A 23,297-nucleotide genomic window follows, 5' to 3' on the forward strand; every position below is an offset into this window, starting at 1 on the left:
TCTATTGTTTGGCATTTTCAAGGATTATTGTTTGACTTTAAATCCATTCAGTGTCTAAAAAGCTAAAAAAAATATGTCTTGCATTTTTTTGTAGATCTGTGAATAACTGATTTATATTTTATGTTTTTTTTTTTTTTTTTTTTACCTTAAAAACACAACATTAAAATTCAAGCATTTTCAAGGATTTCGGGCATATTTGTGGGTGTTGATGAACATTTTTGGGCATTTTACGAATGTTTCATGCTTGTTTACATACACTTTATGTGTTAACGTACAATTCTGTGTGTGCCTTTGTGTTTTTTTGTATTTACGTACATTTTTGTGTGTAAAAACTGAGTTTTGCCTGTTTTTTTGTACGTTTTCATGCGTCTTTTATGAACGTTTTTATGTTTGTTTACTTACAATTTAAGTGTTTAAGTACGTTTTGTACATTTATGTACATTTTTGTGTGTGCCCGTACGTTTTTGCTCGTGTTAATGGACGTTTTCATGCATGTTTATGTACTTTTTATGTGTTTAAGTATGTTTTTGTATGTGTTTTTTTACTCTGATTGTTATTTTATGATATTGTTTCCTGATTAGCTTTATTGCACAGGAAATGTAGGTTGCATTTGTTATTGTTCTGTTGAAATAAATATTTCAAGTTGTTTAACACAACTAACTATTCTTCTCCAATCAACTGACGCAAATTTCAAATTCTCTGACACAAAACAATTTTTTTTTAAAGTAATGGAAATAGTAACTAGTTACTTTTACTGTAGTGTAACTCAGTTATTAACTCAGTTACTTTTTGGAGGATGTAGTGAGTAACTATAGTATTTTAAAATAACATGCCCAACACTGCTAATCAGTCACAAAAATGTAGTTTTCAGCTGCAAAAAGGTTGTCAACACCTGCGTTAGGCTATAGAAGAGTTATATATTTTATTCTGCATTATTTTTGGGTTTTTGCGAAAGCTGCTAGTAATTTTATCTGGAGGTTCTCTACAAACACCCGTTTAATCTTTGAAACCGAATGACAACAAGATGATAGTTTTACAATAGATTTTTATGATTGTATGACCCGGCTTAATCTGTTGCAATTGGGTTTTAACTGCTTCCATCTGTGCAGAGAACATACACACAGGTCCATGCATGACGGCATGGAGTCGAACCCACTGATCAAGGAAAAAAAGCACACAAAAACTCACACGGACTAGTCGTGGGCAGAACTATATGGGAAAATTGCCCCTCCTATTGTGGCAACCTTTGATGCACCTCATTAGCATCTATTCAAATTAGAACCAAAGTGGCAAGGGCACCAGTATCAGGAAATAAGTGTCATTTACTTTTCATCTATGACTTTACCTTAATGCAGACGAATGATCTCATGCCTTTTTTTCCAGCCTAAACAGACTAATAACCCACCAAAAAAATCACAGTAAAAACCACAGTCATTAGTCTTCTGCGAAAAGTGCTCTCCGTGCCGTTAGGCTCACATCTATGAGAGGCCGTTTGAGAAGTAAATCGTACTTGGAGGCACACATGCCCAACTATACTCTCGTACAGACATAGTTATACCCAGGGCCCCAGGGCCTGAACTTGCCCCATTTTCAGCTGTTGATGAAAATGTCATAGGCATAAGAATTTCCTTTTCAGTGTATATGAGCATGGAGACAGTAAACCTTTTGCTTAGTTTTCACACATTTTAAAGCAGAGAAGCGCCGCTCACATGCAACACGAGTACAGGAAAGGGTCAACAGGAACTTATATGCCAGCCCAATTACATGATAAGCAACTGGGACAAAGTTATATTCTTTTTTTTTCATTTCTTTTTTCTTTTTTTTCAAGATTTTTTGTCTTTTTTTTACTGGCATCTTTCCTCTTTTTCCTTATTTTTTCATTCTTTTCCTTTCTTTTTCTCAATTTCCTTGTATTAATCTGTCTTCTAGCCTTTTCTATTTTCTTCTGTTATTACTGATTCTTCCATTTTCGCTATTTTTGCCTTTAATTTATTTTTTTCTTCCGTTGTTTTTTTCCCCATTCTTGGCATGACTTAAAAAAAAAAAACAACGTAAAATCACAATAAAAAAAACTGGACGGCTTGACTTTCTAATACTGTCACAAATTTAATTTCAGGGAACTGAGGTGTGTGCCAAATCAGAATTCTATGTCTCCTATTGCCCTCTGCAAGGAGGCAAGAGAATTGTGTGCCTCACCTTGCATCTGCAAACGCTCGGCACAGTAATATTACATTCTGCTCCTTTTGAATAATAGTATGATTACATGGGTAGTCCCCCAATAAGAAAAAGTACATGCAATGAGAACAAAAATAATGGATAACATGACCTGTGAGATTGCTCATACTATCACTATTTAGATTGTTTGGGGTTGTGGTGTGCACGAAATCTGAATCTGGTCTCACTATTGCTCTCTGTCGTGAGGCAAGATAATTGCATGCTTTACTCTGCATCTGCAGCCCCTCAGCACAGTAATACGTTACATACGAATTGTATTGATAATAATTATAATGCATATATTTTATCAAGTGAAAAATCAGCGATTTTGAAAAAGAAAATCTAAAAACTGAAATTAATTTAGAGATCCTTGCCCTCATGTTGGTTTTAGATCAGGGGATGGTGTAATAATAGTCTGTGGTTTGCAATAATCTGTGGTCTGTGCAGCCCTTTGAGACTCTTTGTGATTAGGAGCGTCACAAATAAACATGACTTGACTTTTGTTTTTCTTTTTTAGCTTTATTTGTCCCCCAAAAGTTATTTTGTGCATGTTATGCATAAACTGTCTCAAAATGAGTTGTTACCTTAACTTATCCAACCAGCAATTGGAAGGTTCGGAAGATAGACGTGAGGACAACAGTAGAGTAGAATGTGCATGAAAGTAAAGTAGTATGTGAATGATTGTAAAGTAATATGTGTGAGAGATTTTAGTAGTGTGTGAGTAAGAGTATAATAGTATGTGTAAGAGAATACAGTATTAGAGAGTATAGTAATGTTTACGCATGGGTATTTTTTTCTAAATGAGAGTATAGTTGTCCATGTGAGAGAGTATTTTATGTTAATATGATAGCAAGTATAATTTACATCTCAAACGGCCTCTTAAAGAGAAGCTAGTTTTATGAAATAAGAAAAGGTAACTGTCTAAAGCAAGGGTCTCAAACTTGATTTAGTTGGGGGCCGTCAAAGCTCGGGTCCGGATGAAGTTCAGGCCGAATCGTGTTTTCCATCAGAAAAACCGATGTAAAATTTGACAAAAAAATGATACACACAATAAGATCAACAGATAACAACAAAACACATCAGAAATTCCAATGAAAATCAAGCAATCATTAATAAATTAATCCATCATTTGCATGGGCTGCACTTGCATTAAAAGGAATGGGTAATATCTGAACACTAGATGTCCCCATATTATAAGGTACAACCAAAAAAGTGCTACAAAGCTCAAGGAGAACACACACTGCAGCGACTCAAGAAGACTAAAAAGCACCATTTTCTTCCCATTTCTCCCCAGTATTTCATAAAGAAAGAAGGATGAAAAAGATAGAATGGGAAAAAGAATGAAAAAATGGGAAAAAAGAAAAAAAGGAGTGAAAAAAGAAGGAAACAAAGGAAGAAAGAAACAAGAAAAGGAAAAAATGAGAAAACGAAAAAAAAGTAAAACGTTTTGGGGGTTTTTCAACGCATGTTATGTAGAGGTAAGATTTATGGCCCGAGCCCGAACCCGAACCCGAACCCGAACCCGAGGCAATTTCGGGCCGGGTCGGGCCCTGAAATGTCAGTCATACGGTCGGGTCGGGTCGGGTTCGGTCCTGCTTTTTTTTTTTTTTTTTTTTTTTTTTTTTTTTTTTAATTAATTAATAATGTGTTAAATGTTCATTAAAAATATATACTTAAACTATGTATGGATACTAGACCAAGGAATACTTGTTATAAAATATATAATTTGGATAAAACGGAGAAGGAGCTGTAATTGCTTTTAACGGAGCCAGAGCATGCTCTGCTCTGTGCACGTGACGTGACGTGAATGCTGTCCTCTTAATAATCTTCCCCTCCGCAAATTCGCGTGATTTTGGCCTGGTATCCCCGATATGGAGTCGGACCAACAAGAAAACGCACTCTGGTAAGAGTCAAATGTGGAGCACTTTCAAATTGGTAGTAGAAAATGATACAGAGACTTGGCGTTGGCTTCGCTGAGTGTCAATGTGGCAATTTGCTCGTATACGATAGCAAAAAGACTGGGACCTCGACGCTGATCAGACATTTAAAAAGCTGTCCTGGCAAAAGTAATGTACGTCAGACATCTATTGCTCGCTTTATTGTTTTAATAAGCGTTTTATATAGAATACGATCGGGGGGGGGGGGATTTGCATAGGAGTCGGAAAAGGGCACAACACGTCAACACCCCCTCTCAATGTAAGTGCTGCCCTAAAATCTTAAGGACGTACTACTACTGCTGCTGTGAAATATGGCCCAATGATCAAGTCGTCAAAATGACGAACGCCTTTAAATGTTTTCGCTACCTCAAAAAAAACCCGTCAATGACAGATTGTCGCTTAATGTAACATGTGCAGTGCAGACACAGAAATATAAAAGATGTAAATGTTTAAACAGTTTTATTTAACTTAGGCCTAGATGTTGTAACAAAAGGCAGAGTTTAATTTGTTATCATAAATCACCCCTCCTTATAAATAAAATATGTAATTTCGGGCCCCCTCGGGCCGGGCCAGCAAATCCAGTTAATTAGTCGGGCCTTGTCCGGGTCGGGTTTAATACCCCTCGGGCCTGCGTCGGGCTCGGGTGCTTTTTTTGGGCCCGATCTTACCTCTAATGTTATGTAAAGTTAATGGAAATGTATCGACCTACAAGTATTTTAAATCATGAAAGCTATCAATATAGCTTTTTAATCAATTATTTATTTTACCACCGGGAGGCTCCTAATAATACACCGTCCCTTGAAGTTTACAACAAATGTCAGGCTGATTATCCTGCTAACTGTGGCCATTTCTCTCCCTTGTTTTCTCTCCCTCTCCAGGTGGGTTTCCAAGGATCCCCAACTCCATTAGTGATGGATGTGTTGAAGCTCTGCCGTGATCCAGGTCTCCTTAACCAAGTAATCATCGAGGGCTTTTTTTGGATGTCTTAAAAAGAGCATCGAGCTGCTGTCTCATTCTTTGTATTCCAACCCGACAAACATAAAGGGTTAAAATATCAATAAAATATAGTTATTGAAGGTAATACCGAAAGTTGACCCTGTCACGTCTAATTTCAATTTAGGGCTGGAAAACCCGAATCTACCAAAGCAATGGGCACAGACATATTTTTCTTTACCTTTCTGTTGTGATATGCGTTACCTTCCAATCATAGTTTGTTAAAGCGCTGGCGTTTCCTAAGGCCCACAATTCAGAGAGAAGAAAATAAATACAAAATTATATATCCATCCATTATCTGCACCACTTATCCTCAGAAGGGTCGCAGAGGTGCTGGAGCTCATTCCAGCTATCTTCACCCTGAACTGGTTGACAGCCAGTCGCAGGGGACACAGAGGCAGACAACTCACTCGCTCATTCACACCTAGGGACAATTTTAACCAGCCAAATAACCTGACGTGCATGTTTTTGGAATGTGGGAGAAAACCGGAGTGCCCGGAAGATACTCACACAAGCACGGGGAGAACATGCAAACTCCACACAGGAAGGTTCAATCTCATGACCTCAGAACTGCGCCGCACACGCGCTAACCACTGCGCTGCCATTATGATTAGCCCTGCGACTGGCTGGCAACCGGTTCAGGGTGTCCCCTGCCCACTGCCCAAGGATAGTTGGGATGGGCTCCAGCACCCCCGCGACCCTTCTGAAGTTTAGCAACGGATGGATATTATAATTTATCCCTAATATTTCCCAAAAATAACTGAGTTAGAAACTGAATTAGTCCATTGTAAAATTAACTAACCAGCTCGGTGGCCTTGGGGGTATGGCGCCCGCCGCGAGACTGGGAGGTTGTGGTTCAAGCCTCGCCTCGGCCGAGTCATACCTAAGACTTAAACATTGGTACCCGTTGCCTCCCTGCTTGGCGTTCAGCATTAGGGGTTGGAATTGGGGGGTTTGGTCACCTAATGACGCCCAACACCTCAGTTGGGTTGAGCGAGGGGGCTGGGAATCCCCTCCTCTGGATCAATCTCACAAAAAGAAGCAGAAATGACTCTAGCCACCTCCCACTAGGGGGAAATGGCTGCGGTATATAAATATATATATATATATATATATATATATCTCATCTCATCTCATTAGCCGTACCGCTTATCCTTAGTAGGGTCGCGGGGGGGCTGGAGCCCATCCCAGCAATCATCGGGCAGTGGGCAGGGGACACCCTGAACTGGTTGCCAGCCAATCGCAGGGCACACAGGGACAGACAACTCATTCGCTCAATCACACCTAGGGACAATTTGGACCGGCCAATTCACCTGAAATGCATGTCTTTGGAATATGGGAGGAAACTGGAGTGCCCGGAGGAAACCCACGCAAGCACGGGGAGAACATACAAACTCCGCACAGAAAGTCTGGAGCTGGATTTGAACCCACGACAGGTTCCCATGACATGAACTGTGCCGCACAAGCGCTAACCACTGCGCCGCCGTGCTGCCTATATATATATATATATATATATATATATATATATATATATATATATATATATATATATATATATATATATATATATATATATATATATATATATATATATATATATATATATATATATATATATATATATATATATATATATATATATATATATATATATATATATAAAATCAAAGGAGGAGTTGCAAAGGAAAGTACACGTCTCAATTCATTCAAAGTAACGCACCACTTTTGACTCTCAGTAATGGTAAAGGCATTTTAACGACCAAAAAATCTAGTTAGATTACCCTGTTATTAACAAAAAATAACGCGGTTACATAACGGCGTTATTCCCAATGCTGTTCATAAACAAATATAAAATCGAATGTCCTTCTTGGCCCAGCCTCTCTACAAATTTTTGCAACAAAAAGGCTCAAAGAGCCCACACGAGGAGTCTCGAAATGAAATGGTTTTGCCCAATGTGGTTAGTCGCACACGCCTGCAAATGAACGTGTGTAAGGGTGTGAGAGGGGAGTTTCTTACTTTTTTTTCTTTAACGGGGGGGAACTTTCCAGGCTTCTTTAACGTCACCATCAAAGCTAAACGGCAATGTGTTTGTAATAGCAGCTGCTGCATTAAAAAATGGCTGCACGGTCCTCAGCACAGGATAAATCGTTTGCAGAACAATTAGCTCATTTGTTGCACTGCCCTGCACCACCAATGACTTCCAGACTCAGAGACCAAGTCTGTGTTTTTGGGTGTGTGATACGCAGACGTGCTACTTCCAAAGTCCTAGTGCTAGTGTCAGCAAAGATGCATTTACACGAGAGCAGGGGTCGTCAACCCGGTGCCCGCGGGCACGCCGATGCCCTCGCCGACCATATCACATACCCGCAGGCCGTTGTCAAAATCTTTCATGTACCACGAGGCAGAGGTGAGTGCGCATGACAATCGCACCCTCGATCTTGAGCCTCGCGAATTCCAAAACGATTTCCTCATACAGACGCTGCCCTACTTACGAACGAGGTTCCGGATGATCCTTTGTAAGTTGAATTCATTCGTAAGTTACTTCAGGGCCATATATTTTGTATGTTTAAGGTTTATATAAGTATATTTAAGGCTTGTATAAGAACCCTTTAATAAAAAATAACATATCATAAAATAATCTTCTCTATAAAGATGAATAAAGTTAAGTTTAACTTATGTTTGAAAGATGAGCTTCAAGAGTTAGGCGACTTCCTCCTCCGTGGTAGAAAGTGGCCATGAAAAGCAATCCAACCATTTTCCCAACCGCATCAATCTTTCTTATTTCACTTTCATTAAAAAAAAAATGGCTCGCCTCTTCTTTACACTTTACACCAATCCTATTGAATGGATGCACGAGATACGAAACAATTAAAATGTCAAAGTTCTTAGCGCGCTGGAGATACAGTATGTTTACACACGAACTAGGAAGAGGAAGCTGATTTCTTCTTTGGCGTGGATGCTGGGTGACCTCTCACAGTGCCACACGTCAGTAGCGGCGGAAAGAAGTATTGCATGTGTCTATGTGTCTCATTTGCGGCGCGACTGTGACTGCGGCAAAGCGGCGCAATGTGGAGCTCCACTTCAGCACTTGTCTCAAAAGCTTCCATGCTACCGTAATTACCCACCCAGGCAGCGCACCAACAACAGAAAAGGCCCGCGAGTTAAAGGCAACTTTGGGCTAACAGCAGTCTTTCTTTTTTACAAAGCCTGTGAAAAACTCCCAAAAAGCAACCGAAGCCTCTTTTAGAGCCGTGCATTTTTCGATAAAGAAGACTGGGAGTGTATACATAGTTCCCACAGACCACGTGACCCCTCCGAGGCGGCCATCTTTGATGGCAAAAGAGCTATGTTTGCCGGCAAATTTCATCTAGTGTCTTATACTTTTAAAGCCATCATGAGAAGACAAGGTGACCCATATTATAAAGATACTTTCACAAAAACAGACAGAGACATATATGACGCGAAAATTTCAGTTCTAAATGCATTGGACACATTTGAATTAAAGAAAGAAACCTCAGCAGAGATTGAGCAGATTTGCCTCCTGTACAGTACTATCATGTGTATCATTATCTTGTACTGGCCAGAAGTTTTTACACATGTTCCATTGTTGTTTTTTTTTTGGCATATTTGGTGAACTTGTACGGAAACAAATAACTAATAATTTCAAACAATAATTTTGCAAATTTATTTACATAATTGTTTGTGAAAGCCTCTATTTGAGTTTCATCCATAATTTGTAATGCCGTGCTAAAATCTTGATGACTTCTTGTGGTGTCATATTAATGGTTACCGGTAATTGAGTTTTTATGCCTTTTAGGTTACCCAATTTGCCTTTCAGGTTACGTAACATCATTAATTGAGTAAAGACGTGATTATGTTAAACACTAACAGTTTTATTAACAGCTGTACAGCATCTGTACAGATGATTTTTGTGTGCTTTTACTTGTTTAGCTCATGCTACTTCTACGGTGTAAAGGCAGCACGAAAGTATTTGTAAATATCACACCGTAATTTATTAGTCAGCTGAAAAAATATCACCGACCACAATTGCTCAGTATTGGATGTACCGGGAATCGGGCCCAAATCGTGATGGGGAGGGCACCGAGTTCCAACTACTAGGACACTAAAATCGTACTTGACGAAGAGGAAGGCATCAAATTTTATCTCATTATCACACTATTTTTACTTAAAACAAACACAACTAAAGGTCAATTACACAGTAAATGGCAGTAATGCCCTGCTTGAACTATTCATTCTGTAGTCAATCGGCACCATCCCAATTGTGTTTGGAGGTACCACATCTGTATTTATTGTGATTGTATTGGTTTTATTTACTTTTTTCTGCCCATAATAACGGGTCCCAATAAAATTAGTGATAAGAGGAAGGAAAAGTTAAAAATAGTGACAAGAACAATTGAACAAACAAACAGTCAGAGAAGGAAATGATTGCAAAATACGAAAATATTGTACGAGTGTCTGCTATTGAAGCACTGCTTGAAAGTACAGTAAATGGTTTCAAACTTTTTTCAAGCCGAGAGCTACTTTTTGCAACTAATTAGCGCGAAGATCACCCAGTTTGATATGCTTATCTAAAATAAACATTTAACATGTCAGTACAATGTTGTTTCTATGTTATTACCAGGGTAATTATTGCAATTAGGGTTAAATAGACTCAGTCAACCCAAAGAAAAAAAAAAAGTGTCCCCGGAAAATCGCATTACTTGCCAGCACTGGTGAGTAATTTGCAGAATAAGTCCGCGGGCCCCTCAGTTAAAACCTAGCGGGCACCCTGGTGCCTGCTGGTACCACGTTGAGACCTCAGGTTTAAAATGTTGTATTTTAGCTTTTTTAACAATATATTGATTTGTATGATTTACCCATTTCAGTAAATATAGTTGTTTAGGTTTTTTTTAGCATGTGGGTATTTTAGAGGGTCATTTATATGTGATGTGGGTTTATATGTGAGAATATAGGGTACTTGAAGTAGTTTGTCTATGCAGGTCTTTTTGTTTTTTGGGTAAAAACATGAATGTATTCCACTGTCTCTTCTTTAAACTGCACAATCCTTTCATCCAATAATTTGGAGAAGTGGGATTTTTTTTTTACGTTGATTTGGGTCGCAGCTTGTCATAAGAGTGGGGTGGTAGGTCCTCAAGTCAGACCGGTTGAGAACCACTGATCTAGATGCTTAGTGGGTTAGAAATTGCAGAATGGATTTGGGCTTATTATTCTTGTTGTCGAAAATAACACAGTAATATTCTTGTTGTCGAAAATATTGCTGACCATGATTGCAAAACATTGACTGCACTTATAAGACACTCTATATTTAATCACAAGATTTGTAAATTACCCGCTTGAATATTCTATAAAAATTTTGGCAGTTCTAATTGGCTCGTGAGTGGAAGCGAGATGCCTCATTTCTTTCTTCGTCTCTCATCACACACATTGAAACGTGAGTTTAGCAATGCTGTTTTGAGATATTACCGATATCTAAAGCAGGAGTCTCTAACCATTTTCAAGCAGAGAGCTACTTCTTTGTATTTCTAAAACAAAATGACATATTGTTATTACTATGCTATTACTATGTTTTTACCAGGGTTATTATTGCAATGGGGTTAAATGGACTTAGTCAACCACTAAAAAACCCCAAGTCTAAACCTCAGTTTTATACCCTAACTTTAGCCCCAATCTTATTTTGGAGCCATAAAATCGGTTTCAACCCTAAATTGCTGCCCGAACCCTTGCTCCTAACCTTTGGTCCTAACCATAGCCCTAAAACTAACATAGCTGGAACCCTAACCCTTAACCGTAACGCTAGCTCTAAACCTCTTTTGTAACCCTACGTTCATTTGAGAACCATAACATGGAGCTCCCCTAGTTTCTAACACTAAACCTACACCTAACTCTAGCTGTAACCATGGGCTTAACAAGCCCATTTTTGGGGATGCTCAAGAACCCCTAAATTTAACCCAAGCACCCCCCAAAACATAGATATTTTAAAACTATATTTTCCTATATTCAGGACAGGATAGGCTTAAACATGATGGAACAATGATAGTTAAAAAAAGGAAAACAAAACAAAAATATGAACAAAGCAGCATCAAAAATTCTCTACTACCTTGGTTCAGTCCGAGCAATGCTCATGTCTTTCCCGGCTAGTGTCACTTGCGGCATAAAGAGTCTGTGGAGGCTCCATTGTGTTACAACGAGAGTATGTTATACAGTGGTTACGTTGAACAACTATTTTACCACCCAATAACTGCATCATTGTCTAATTAGTTCCATACTTATTTTTCTGTATGTGTGTGTACTCTATTAGGAGTAAATGGGTAAAAACTTGACATCACGTAGTAATAGTGTTTCTGCTTACTACGAAGTGTTAGGTGATGTTTAAAAATGGGACGCAACATTCCTGAACAGTGTTAAATGAACCTGAATCATTTTAAGCACCCCCAAAGCTCTAACCCTAAAATCTTCCCTGGCTGTAACCCTAGCCCTGACTATTGTTCAAACCATAACGCCAGCTCCAATCTTATTTTGGACCCCCATTCAGTTTAGAACCCTACCATGGAGCTCAAACCCTAGTTCATAACCCTAGACCAACACCTAACTCTAGCTGTAACCCTAGCCCCTACCCTGTTTTAGAACCCTAAATTCAGTTTAATACCCTAAAAAGAAGCCTAAACCCTGGTCTTTAACCCTTGCCCAAATCCCTATCTAGAACTATAAATACATTTAAAACCCTTATTTGAAGCCCGAACCCTGGCTTCTATCCAGAGGCCAACGCCTTACCTAATAAAAATGGCAACCATTTCAAGCATGTACAATCACTCCACCTAAAATTTTCCAAACCGAGGACTGGTGAGCTTTTTTCAGCTGTCCTCATGGGGCAGCCCGAGACCCACGTTGGAGACCACTAATCTAGAGTTATGAATTTTCAAATAAATATTCTTCACTGTTAGATGCCCGCAAAAAGGAAATGCTCTGCATACAACGCCTTTCAAGCTCCAAGTTACCGATCATGCTGAAATTCAAGGAAAGCGACCAACTAGCCGAATATTCACTGTACCAGAGAAAAGTGTTAGATTATGGAGAGATAATGGAGAGTTGGTATTCTTCCTTGTGCATTGTCACACTCCTTTTTGGTTGCACGACACAAAACAGCAAGGGTGTCAAACTAGTTTTAGCTCGGGGGCAACATGGTGAAAAAAAAAACATCACTCTAATGGGGGCCGGACTAGAAAATTAATGGCATAAAAAGTGTGCCTTAACTGGAGGACGGGGGGTCTTATCTGAGGAGGCTCACAATTAAGTTATAATTCAGTCAGTAAATACAGCTACAGTGGGGGCTAGAGGTAAGATCGGGCCCAAAAAAAGCACCCGAACCCGACGCAGGCCCGGGGGGTATTAAACCCGACCCGGACCCGGCCCGACTAATTAACTGGATTTGCTGGCCCGGCCCGAGGGGGCCCGAAATTACATATTTTATTTATAAGGAGGGGTGATTTATGATAACAAATTAAACTCTGCCTTTTGTTACAACATCTAGGCCTAAGTTAAATAAAACTGTATAAACATTTACATCTTTTATATTTCTGTGTCTGCACTGCAATCTGTCATTGACGGTTTTTTTTTTGAGGTAGCGAAAACATTTAAAGGCGTCCGTCATTTTGACGACTTGATCATTGGGCCATAATCCACAGCAGCAGTAGTAGTACGCCTTTAAGATTTTAGCGCAGCACTTTCATTGAGAGGGGATGTTGACGTGTTGTGCCGACTCCTATGCAAATCCCCCCCCCCCCCCCCCCTGATCGTATTCTATATAAAACGCTTATTAAAACAATAAAGCGAGCTAATTATAATCATTGGGAGATCCTAGTCTATATAACGCGTTTATTTAAACAATAAAGCGCGATCGTATTCTACAGATTGCGTTTTTTAACGCGGATGAAAATCTCACCAACGTCAATGTACGCTTCCGACAAAAGCGATCGTATTCTATATAATACGCTTTAAAACAAAATAAAGCGAGCTAATTATAATCATTGGGAGATCGCGTTTATTTAAACAATAAAGCGCGATCGTATTTTACAAAATGCATTTTTTTAACGCGGATGGAAAAGTCACCAACGTCACTGTACGCTATGATTTCCGCAACCACAACTAATTGTACACAAATAATATTCATTTGATTTACTATAATATCCGTACGTAATGTCTTTTTTATTGTGAATGAAACCCTGGTTGCATTGGATCCCGCGGTGTAAACAAATTGTTGTTTTTTTCATTTAAAATCGGAGGGGGGGAGGAATTTCCATAGGAGTCGGAAAAATAGCGATTACAGCTCCTTCTCCGTTTTATCCAAATTATTTATTTTATAACAAGTATTCCTTGGTCTAGTATCCATACATAGTTTAAGTATATATTTTTAATGAACATTTAACACATTATTAATTAATTAAAAAAAAAAAAAAAAAAAAAAAAAAAAAAAAAAAAAAAGCAGGACCGAACCCGACCCGACCCGACCGTATGACTGACATTTCAGGGCCCGACCCGGCCCGAAATTGCCTCGGGTTCGGGTTCGGGTTCGGGCTCGGGCCATAAATCTTACCTCTAGTGGGGGCTTTACAAGCGGCGCCTGGCGACATCCATTGGACATATTGAAAATTGTCATTGTTTGGGCTCATTTTTGTCTCTTGTTTCTGTAAGCATTATCTGTCAGGCCACATAAAATGATAGGACGGACCATGAGTTTGATACATGCGCAATATAGGGACATATAGCGGTGTAAAATTTAAATGTGTAAAATTTCAATATTTCAATGCTGTGTTCAGGATTCATACACCTCTGCATGCCTTTTTTAATTCTGCCATTTTGATTGAACAATGCAAACGCAGCTTGGCTACGTCACACTTGTTTACAAACACAGATAGGGCTCAAAAGGTGTTGACTAATAATTAAGTTCAATAACAAAGACAAAAAAAAAGTACTGTATGTATAAAAAGCAGGAAAATGGGCCAAATTTGGACTCATTTTAATGATAGTGATTGATTCGAAGCAGAATGCATTAAATCTTTTAATCTATGGATCCTAAGTATTATTGAGTAACACACAAAATGCATCCATCCATTTATTATCTGCACCGCTCATCCTCAGTAGGGTTGCGGGGGTGCTGGAGCCAGTCCAAGCTGACTCTGGGCAGTGGGCAGGGAACACCCTTTACTGGTCGCTGGCCAGTCATAGGGCACAGAGAGAGAGACAACTCACTCGCTCATTCACAGCTAGGGCCAATTTGTACCGGCCATTTAACCTGACATGCATGTTTTTAGAATGTGGGCGGAAACCGGAGTGCTGAGAGGAAACACACACAACCACAGGGAGAACATGCAAATTCCACACTGTAAGGCTGCAGTACCTGGAATTGAACTCTGAACCTTTACTGTGCCGCCCTGACCAAACTCTGCCTAGGAAGGTTAGTAGCTGTAATTGATCCCATGACCTCAGAACTGTGTCGAGGGTGCGCTAACCACTCATCTGCCTTGCCGCCCCACAAAATACATGTCTGGAATAAAAAAAGGCTAATGGGAACCAGAAAAACGCTGATGAAGCTGATGCCACAGAGACATAGAAGGGCCATGCAGTTCTGCACTCAGCATGGATTTCCAGTTCCATCATGCATCAGCAGAGGTGAGTTGACAGCAGCAGATAGTATTACACAGCCGCTACTGACAGCGCTGACCTCAACGCAGCTTATCGATTTACCGACGCCAAGGTGAAGGAACTCGAACGAAGAGAAATTAATTTGCGGGAGAGCATTGTGCCCAGTCGCAAACATTTTTTTTCTTCAATTAGGCACTGAATGTGGTAACTGATATTTTTTAACCGTTAAATGAATGCAGTTAGACACCGGAACTAACTAGCAATACACAAACTCTCACTGCCCTCTAGTGGCCAGTGAGAACATTTGGTTTACGTTTATTTAAAACAAATCACAACTTTTCATTGATACAACCTTGAGACTTGTGTTTTTGACATTTATGGATGTTTTATCCAAATCATTCAATGTGTATGTTTGCCACATCTGCTCTGAAACTCAATTATTCCCTTGCCTGGAGACCTGCTTCATTACATCTTGCTGCAAGTTTTTAATTGAAATCCTACATGCCTGCCAGTCTTTTTTTATGTGATTTATAGCCGAGACTAACTTTTGTCAAAAGTGCGTGCAACTTCTCCAAAAACCACCATGAGTTTTCAAGCCACCTGACTAATTAAAACGTCAGTCCCAGAAGTACAATTAGGCGTCGTTCGCCTCAAAAGCCAACTATAAAGACTTTCGGATTTTAAAGTCCTTTGGGGCCACTCAGGTTTATAGGCTAAGTCATTGATCTCACATCAACTTTAAACACCTGAATGACCTTGAACTATTAGACCGTTGTGACCATATGCTCAATGTTCTTAGAAAAAATAAAATAGGGTACTAATCTGCAACAAATGCATTTTCCCTAACCCTTTTCCAACCACCGACTCCGCCAACACAACTAAAGAGCCACAATTTGTTCACAAGACCTTTTCGCTTTCCTTTTTCTGAAAGTGCACGCAAGAGCAAGGCACCTCAGGGCCCCTTCATTCACAACAATGGACCAGACTCCCCACAGTGTAGTAAAGATTTGAACCCCCAAAGTGGTAATTTGTAAATAAAAGATTAATGTTTTGCATATGTGTGTCATGTTTCATTCCAGAGATTCATTCAATTTCATGTCAGAATGAAATTTCGCCACTTATCAATCTACTAATTGGTCTGACCTAAAGGAAACGCAAGAAAAGATGGCCAGCAAACTGTTACTAGTGCTGGGTACGAATATTGTTGTGACACGCTGTGAAATAATTACTGATCGTTTAAATGAGTTGATCATTTTAAAACCGGGTTTATTGATGAGTCCTTTCATTCCTGCTACAAAGTTTGGTTAACACTGCGAGTTCTTGTGTCAACATTCTACTCCTATCCTTTAATTCGATTTTCCCGGCTATATAAATAAATTGTAGTTTGTTAGAAATAAACCACGTGAATTATTTATTTGTGTGTCTATATTATTTTTCCTGAGGACTGATTAACAATTATCCATACCAGTGTACTTGAAAGATCAATAGTCTAAAGCTAAAAATACAATATGTTATGAAATTGCTTCCTTCTTGATACTAGAGACAATATAAGGCTATTTTAGACTATTTTTGATAGTAATTTGTCAGCCCCACCTTTCGGCCCAGTTGATGACACTGAATTTGATTCTGAACCACATAGATATAATTTAAAGCATTTTTTCTATATATAGCTATATTTCAATTGTACTGTACTGTCATTTTGTCAAAACAGAGATCTAATGCGATTGTTCGAGCAATTTTTCACGCACAAAAACTTGGTCAGTTTTTTAAATAAAGCAGCCGTAGACTCTAATTCTAGACTTCAGTTGGGGGTGGGTGTATATATCCAAATATCGATATTATTGATGCTAAGCAATTCCTCAAACAGATCAATACGATTGTCCTGGAACCTTTCTCCTGCACAAATTTACAGCATAGATAGCGCAGCCCCTTTCTCTCTGTCTCTTACCCAGCACCCTCTACTACTGTCTAAAGCTATGTCTGAGTGTGTGACTGACAGGGATGCTTTAATGATTACTTGACTAGCCCCTCTCAGGGCCTTCTGCATCCAGCCTGCCAGGTATAAAAGGGGTCTCTGAGAATTTTGGACAGCCAGATCAATCGGCCCACAGCTACTAGAAGCTAAACTGACCGAGGCAAACAGAAGTATAAGTGTGGACTGTTTTCAACAACAGAAAAGGACAATGCCAAGCGTCATTTTTGTGATAAAGTGGTTTGCTAGTGTGGCAACACCACAGATTTACATAAACGCACAGAAAAGCTTACCCTGCAGAGAGCAAAGAGCTGCATCCAAAAACATAAACATGTAAATCTTTCGGGGCTATGGTAGGTGTTTTTAAAGGGAGAAAAGCCGTAGTCACTTCATGGTTCAGTACAAAATATTCTGCGATCTATTCACCCCAATCACATATTGATGTGAGCGCGGGCTGGCAGAACACATTTTTGTTGGGGTTGGTGGCTCTTTATTGCCGTTCTGTCAGTATTTATATTCATGGGAGGGTTAGTTTACCTTTCACCCCCCAAAATTGTCGCATAAAATACAATCTCAACCAATCGGCAGAAATCTTTATCCTTTTAGGTATATTTTTCTTATTGTGAGATTTTTTTTTTCATCTAGTTTCTTCAATAAAATAAGAAAAAAATGATGATTTTATCTTGCTGATTGTAGATATGTATCCTCATTTTGAGAAATATTTTCAACCAAGATTCGAAAAATGTTTCTAGTTTGAGTCATTTGCTTTTAAGTTCCCAATAAAAGAGCATCTTTACTAACTTGTAGGTTTCCACTTTGGGTCATATTTTGGATAAAATAAATCTTAATTAATAAAATAACAGATATCAGTTTCACAGCAATCTAATCACAATGTGTGGCCCCTTCTCAATGTATTTTTATTCTACTCATGCTGAGGTTTTTGAATTTTTCCTTGTCCTAATGGAAGTTATTAGGGGATGGTGTAATAGTAGTCTGTACGGCCCTTTGAGACTTATTTTCATTAAGGGTGTCACAAATAAACATAACTTGACTCTAACGCTTAAAACGGTAGTGTTGGTGATAGTTCAGCAATAGTATATACTGAGTAGATTTATTTGCAGGCATACCATTTTTCTCTGATTGCTGAGGCAGAATGTGCAGATGTGCTTGGGCTGTCCCGATTGGTCAGATCCCTGATTTGAGTTGACATGGAAAAACGGTGGTGAAGGAGCGTGACAGGGCTGTCCGTCATGAAGCCCCTCACCTAGGAGCAAAACGTTCCCCAGATGACTGATGTAGCTGCTAGCCAAGCGAAGGGTCTCGATCTTCGACAGTTTCCTAGTGATTGAAAAAAATAACATTGATCAAGCAATGAATCGTAGATACTGTATTTATTCGTCTATAATGGGCACTTGTCTATAATACAATACTTTTTATTAAATCGGCAGAATATTTGGTTTCACTTTTTCTCACAAATAATTTTTTGACAACGTTAAACTATGAAAAGAATCACACTTCACGGTTTGTTAAACCGCCAGGGTTGTTGCACCTTCCTTTGGTGTGTCATAGGCCAATTCAGACTAATGGCACCCATCCCCTTCCAGGCCATTTATTTTAGGTATGAGTTTGCCTACCCACATGAAACATGGTAATACAAAGATCGCTCAGTTTTCGCAGTTAATAGGGACCAGAACCACCCACTAAAAGTGAAAATATATGAAAGAGCGTTGCACCTTCATAAAAGTCCCCAAAGGGTTAAACTTGCCTCGAGCTGACTACATTACCGACTGATAGTATACGATTGCAAAATAAACACGATTAAAGATCTAATAACACACAAGACTCAATAGCAGTTCAATGAATTGTTTTATTGTCATTATACAAATGTAAAACAAAATTGGAGGACTTCTCCTTTCAGATTAAGAAAGCATAGCTCCCAGCTAGCTACGCGCTAGCTTTGGGTGTCCTCGAATGGAGACAGATCTTGAATGTCGCTGTTTCACATGAGTTGTGGCTACAGGTCACATATTTCATGGCTAATGGACCTGGCACTGGCAAGATACAGAGCCTGCAGTGGTGTCTTCAGGGGCCTCTGTGCAGGTTTCCATGGTTATCAGAAGCAAGAAAAGTTTCCTGCTCTGACTGAGACACAGCACCTTCATCATCTGGCTGTGTAAATCTTCGGTGTAAAGTGCCATCCCACTCTTCAGAGATGAGCCGTTGGCATTGACAAGCTGTGGCGTGTGACAATACAATTTTGAACGGATCATACATTATATATTGCATCATTTGTGGCTTTCATATTTTTATTGCATACAAAATAACTTTATGGCCTTTGCTATTGTGACATATAAAGGCTCTTTGTTTGGTAAAGGACTTTGCGCTTTGTATATTAATTTTATATGATTTATTTGTGCATTTAAATAAATCAATAACAAGATAAATAAAAAATGAAATGGTTCCTTAAAAAAATATATACCAGGCCATATTTTGAGGTATTGTAAATCACTAGGGTTATTGTTAATGGTGTTGGCCAAGGCTTGACCAAAATTTGAAGATCCCTCTTTAAAAATGTTATAATCTGCCTTACAAGACAAAATTAGCCATTAATTTGCTCTACAGTAGTGTTGAGAAAATTGTGCGTAGCTATATTTAAACGGCCTTAAAAATCCCGAATAGCGGCAATAGTCTAATCTTAATCTGACTACTGTTTTCCCTTTATTAAAAAAGTACTATGACATTTTGTGCGTATTTTACCAACCTATGCGTTTGTCTTGAAACATGCTGACTAGAGCTGGTGCCGACTGGAACTCCTGCTTGATGGCCGGCGGCGTGTAAATACCGACATAAAATCAACAATGGATTTCATCATCAAATACACAAAGTGTTTTACCTTGCTGTGATGATTTTTGCGTTTAATTATATCTTTCAGGATGACTGTTATTTTCAATTCTCTAACATTTGTTTCTGGTACCATAAAAAGTGGCGGCTTAGTGGTCAGAGTTTTCTGCGTCCACTGCCGTGACACTATTTTGATCCCCTTTGCATCCAATGTTTTGTGATTGTGCAGCAATATTTTTCGACTGACCAATCATTTTACAAATACAGTAATATAGCATTAAACCTCGCATACAATGCACCCAGACTTTGAGTTCTTTTTCAGGTAAAATAAAATGCACGTTTTTACATGACCACATACGGGAATGTAATAACTTTTGGTGGAAGTTGTTAAGGACAAGTTAAGTTGGGTACTTCTCTGCAGGCTCAGTAGATATTACCAGGCGCAGCGCCATGAATGCGGTGTTGACAGAATTAGTTCCAATCAGTTGGTAGTATACCGTGAAACCTTGCATACATTGCGCACCCAAACTTTAGGTTCTTCTTAAGATACAAAAATTGTGCGTTATAGACAAATGCATCCAGTAATGTAACCAAATTATAATTCTGGATGTTGCTAAAAACAGTAGTTTGGTACCTGTTAGCAAGCTCAGTAAGTATGAGCGTTTGTCGTGCCTTAAATGCGGTGTTGACTGAATTGGTTTGAATTGGTTGGTGATATACCATAAAAAAAACTCACGTATATATATATATATATATATATATATATATATATATATATATATATATATATATATATATATATATATATATATATATATATATATATATATATATGTGTGTGTACACGTGAGTTTTTTATATATATATATATATATATATATATATATATATATATATATATATATATATATATGTGTGTGTGTGTGTTTGTGTGTGTGTGTGTGTGTGTGTGTGTGTGTGTGTGTGTGTGTGTGTGTATAATATTATGAAAATCATTGGAGCTTAAAAACTATAGTTTGTTGATATTGTGTTCTGTAAAGCCCTTTGAAACTTTTTGTGATAAAGGCCTAAACAAATACTGTAAATATGATTTAATTTGATTTGACTGCTTTAAGGATTATCATTGGTTCAAACTGATTAACAACATCTTACTTTACCCTTGATGGCATGTTGGAGGACAATTAGGTATTTTAAAGCATGCATGTTTATAGTTGATGTATCTTTGCTTATCTTTAAATATATGTATATTTTTAAATGAATACCCTTTTTTTAAGACAAGGAGGCTCTTGATAATACACACTGTCCCTTTAAACTGTCATATCAATGCGGCAACCTCAAACTGTCCTCCTGCGGGCTGCATTTGGCCCCCAGGTCGCGAGTTTAAGACACCTGTCTTCCAAGGATTGTTTGGTTGCGCACCAGTCTGCAGACTCTGTAGATATAAGTGGTCAAAGTGTCATAATTGCGGTGTTGACTAAATCGGTTAGGATTGGTATGTAATTTACCGTAAAACCTCATGTGTACAAGGCGCACCCAGACTTCGAGTTATTTTGGGCAAAAAATAAAAAACGTGCATTTTACACAAATGAATACGGTAATCAACTTATATTTGTGAAAGTTGCTTACAACAATCATTTGGTTGCGTACCTGTCTGCAGGTTCTGTGGGTATGAGCGTTCGTAGTGCCGTGAATGCGGTGTTGACAGAATTGGTTCGATCCCTCTCACGAGCATTTGCTGCTGTCCTCTGCCGGATTTCTGTGCCTGGGGAAGAACCCGTAGGTGCCAGCCTCCCAAGGACGGCCTCCACCGCTGCAGTTCCAGCTGCTCCCATGCACAGCTTTCTTTTCCGACTCATCTTGATGTGAAAGGTGGACGGCGACGAAGATGACAAGCGGAAGGCCGAAGTGTTGCTGGAGTGCTCCTCCGAGCCCGAACCCGAACTGCCGTTGTCATCTTCGTCTTCGGAAAGGAGAGCGATATCGCCATATAAGAAACGGCCTGCCGGAGACGCCGCGTGAATCATTGCGAATGTCATCTCTGAGCCGATTCCTGGAGCCTCTTTTAGAGTTTTCTGGTAATTGGCTGATCCGTAGGAAATTGTTAAAGTGGTCAACCAAGGGAGAAATGGGCTATTTTTTTGTCTTCAAATTAGGTCCGCCAGGGATGTAACACTCCAGTGCATCAGGTGGTCGCGGCTTCCGGGATCCTCTTCAATTTTTCACATCCCAACAATAATATAGTCAATGACTTAAATCCACAGAGAAGAAAGTTCAGTTCTAACGGCAACGTTGAGTCTCAAGTCTATTCAAGCGGCCTCAAAGTTAGTTTGCAACAATTTGATTACTTTAGTCCCAACAAAACAAAAAAGACACACAAAAAAGGAGTAACTCAACGCTAGTGGCAGCAGTTTGTTTCTCTGTCTTTCGATTTGCTACGATTCTCCACGTGTGCCTGCTGTCTGAGAGTTTCTGTCTGCATAAGGGTTTATAGCCGGTGGGAGGGCCTAAATACTCCCCTGCTCCTCCTTCCAAACGGCTCGGGTCCCTCTGTTGCTGTCCAGAAGTAGGCCAGAGACACTGGAGGCAAAAACCAAACCATAGGCAGAGGTTTGTTTTGGCTGCACACCAGAAGCTTTAGGGGGGATTCCATCCGTTTAACGCAGGCTGAATTGCTCTCGTTTGCTCTGCGGCTTTGGTGCCTACTGACACTCATTTCCATCAATGAGTGGAGGTACTAAAAATATGTCAGCAAAATGTCTATTCTGTACCATGAAAAAAAGAAACCCTGGATTAAATGCAGTGCTTCTTTCACAAGGTAACCAGTGGCGCCTTCAAACATTTTTCTTAGGGGTGGCCAGATGGGGCCACTGAAAATCTTGGGGTGGCACACCAAAACCCAAAAGCCATAAATTCAGGTCATTGAAGTAAGAAAGTCAGGGGAAAACTATCAAAAAGACATGGCTACTGATATACTTCTGTCTATTGTGTAATATTTGATGCTACTAATGATTATGTGCATAGTCTATAACTGTTGAGTTAAAACTTTAAGTTCCAGAACAAGTCAGTTGTATTGTGTTATGTATATATTAGGAATAAGGTGTGGCAGAGACAAATAAAAGTACAGAGACCCAACAACAGGCCAGACACCTTCAACAGTTGAAAAGGCTGTCCAGAGTTGGGTCCTCATTGGTGCCTCGACGACCCATGAGGTTAAGAGACCCGTGAAGCGTGAACACAGTCAATCATATCTTACTGGATATTTCCCAACACAATGTTAATGTGACACAAAAGTAATAATTAATGAGTAAACAAAACATAAAAATCACTTTCCACCGGACCAACAGGTTACCAGTATTTGTAATATACACTCATATCGTTACTTAATGTGACACAAAGATTATTGTTTCTGAATAAACCAAACATCAAAAGTACTTCCCAATAGGGATCAACAGGTTACCAGTATGTACAACATACACTCATATCATTGCTTAATGTAATGCAAAAATAACTACTAAATGGTCTGAACAAATATACTGAACAAGGCAAAACACTAGAGCAAGGCAAGCAGAAAGAAGTGTAAAATAAATTGATTAAACTCTCACAACATGAAAAACTGGTCAAGTAGAACTAGGAAACTACACTTCAAATATTTATTTTACAACAAAAGTCAACACTTAAAC

General features: G+C 39.1%; 1 protein-coding gene across 1 annotated transcript in view; it reads right to left on the bottom strand.

Annotated features, from left to right (window-relative positions):
- scxa (scleraxis bHLH transcription factor a) overlaps positions 1-22,044 on the bottom strand; it is a 34,077-nt gene extending 12,033 nt beyond the window's left edge. The window contains exons 1-2 of the mRNA XM_088327878.1: positions 21,265-22,044; positions 17,904-18,114 (exon numbers count right to left, since the gene is read on the bottom strand). Of these exons, the coding sequence (XP_088184004.1) occupies positions 17,904-18,114; positions 21,265-21,653 (600 nt within the window). The 5' untranslated portion in view covers positions 21,654-22,044. The remainder of the gene's footprint in view (positions 1-17,903; positions 18,115-21,264) is intronic.
- Between the last annotated feature and the right edge of the window lie 1,253 nt (positions 22,045-23,297).

Source organism: Urocampus carinirostris, chromosome 2 (assembly GCF_059441175.1).
Source record: "Urocampus carinirostris isolate Australia breed hairy pipefish chromosome 2, RoL_Ucar_1.0, whole genome shotgun sequence".
Taxonomy (NCBI): Eukaryota; Metazoa; Chordata; class Actinopteri; order Syngnathiformes; family Syngnathidae; genus Urocampus; species Urocampus carinirostris.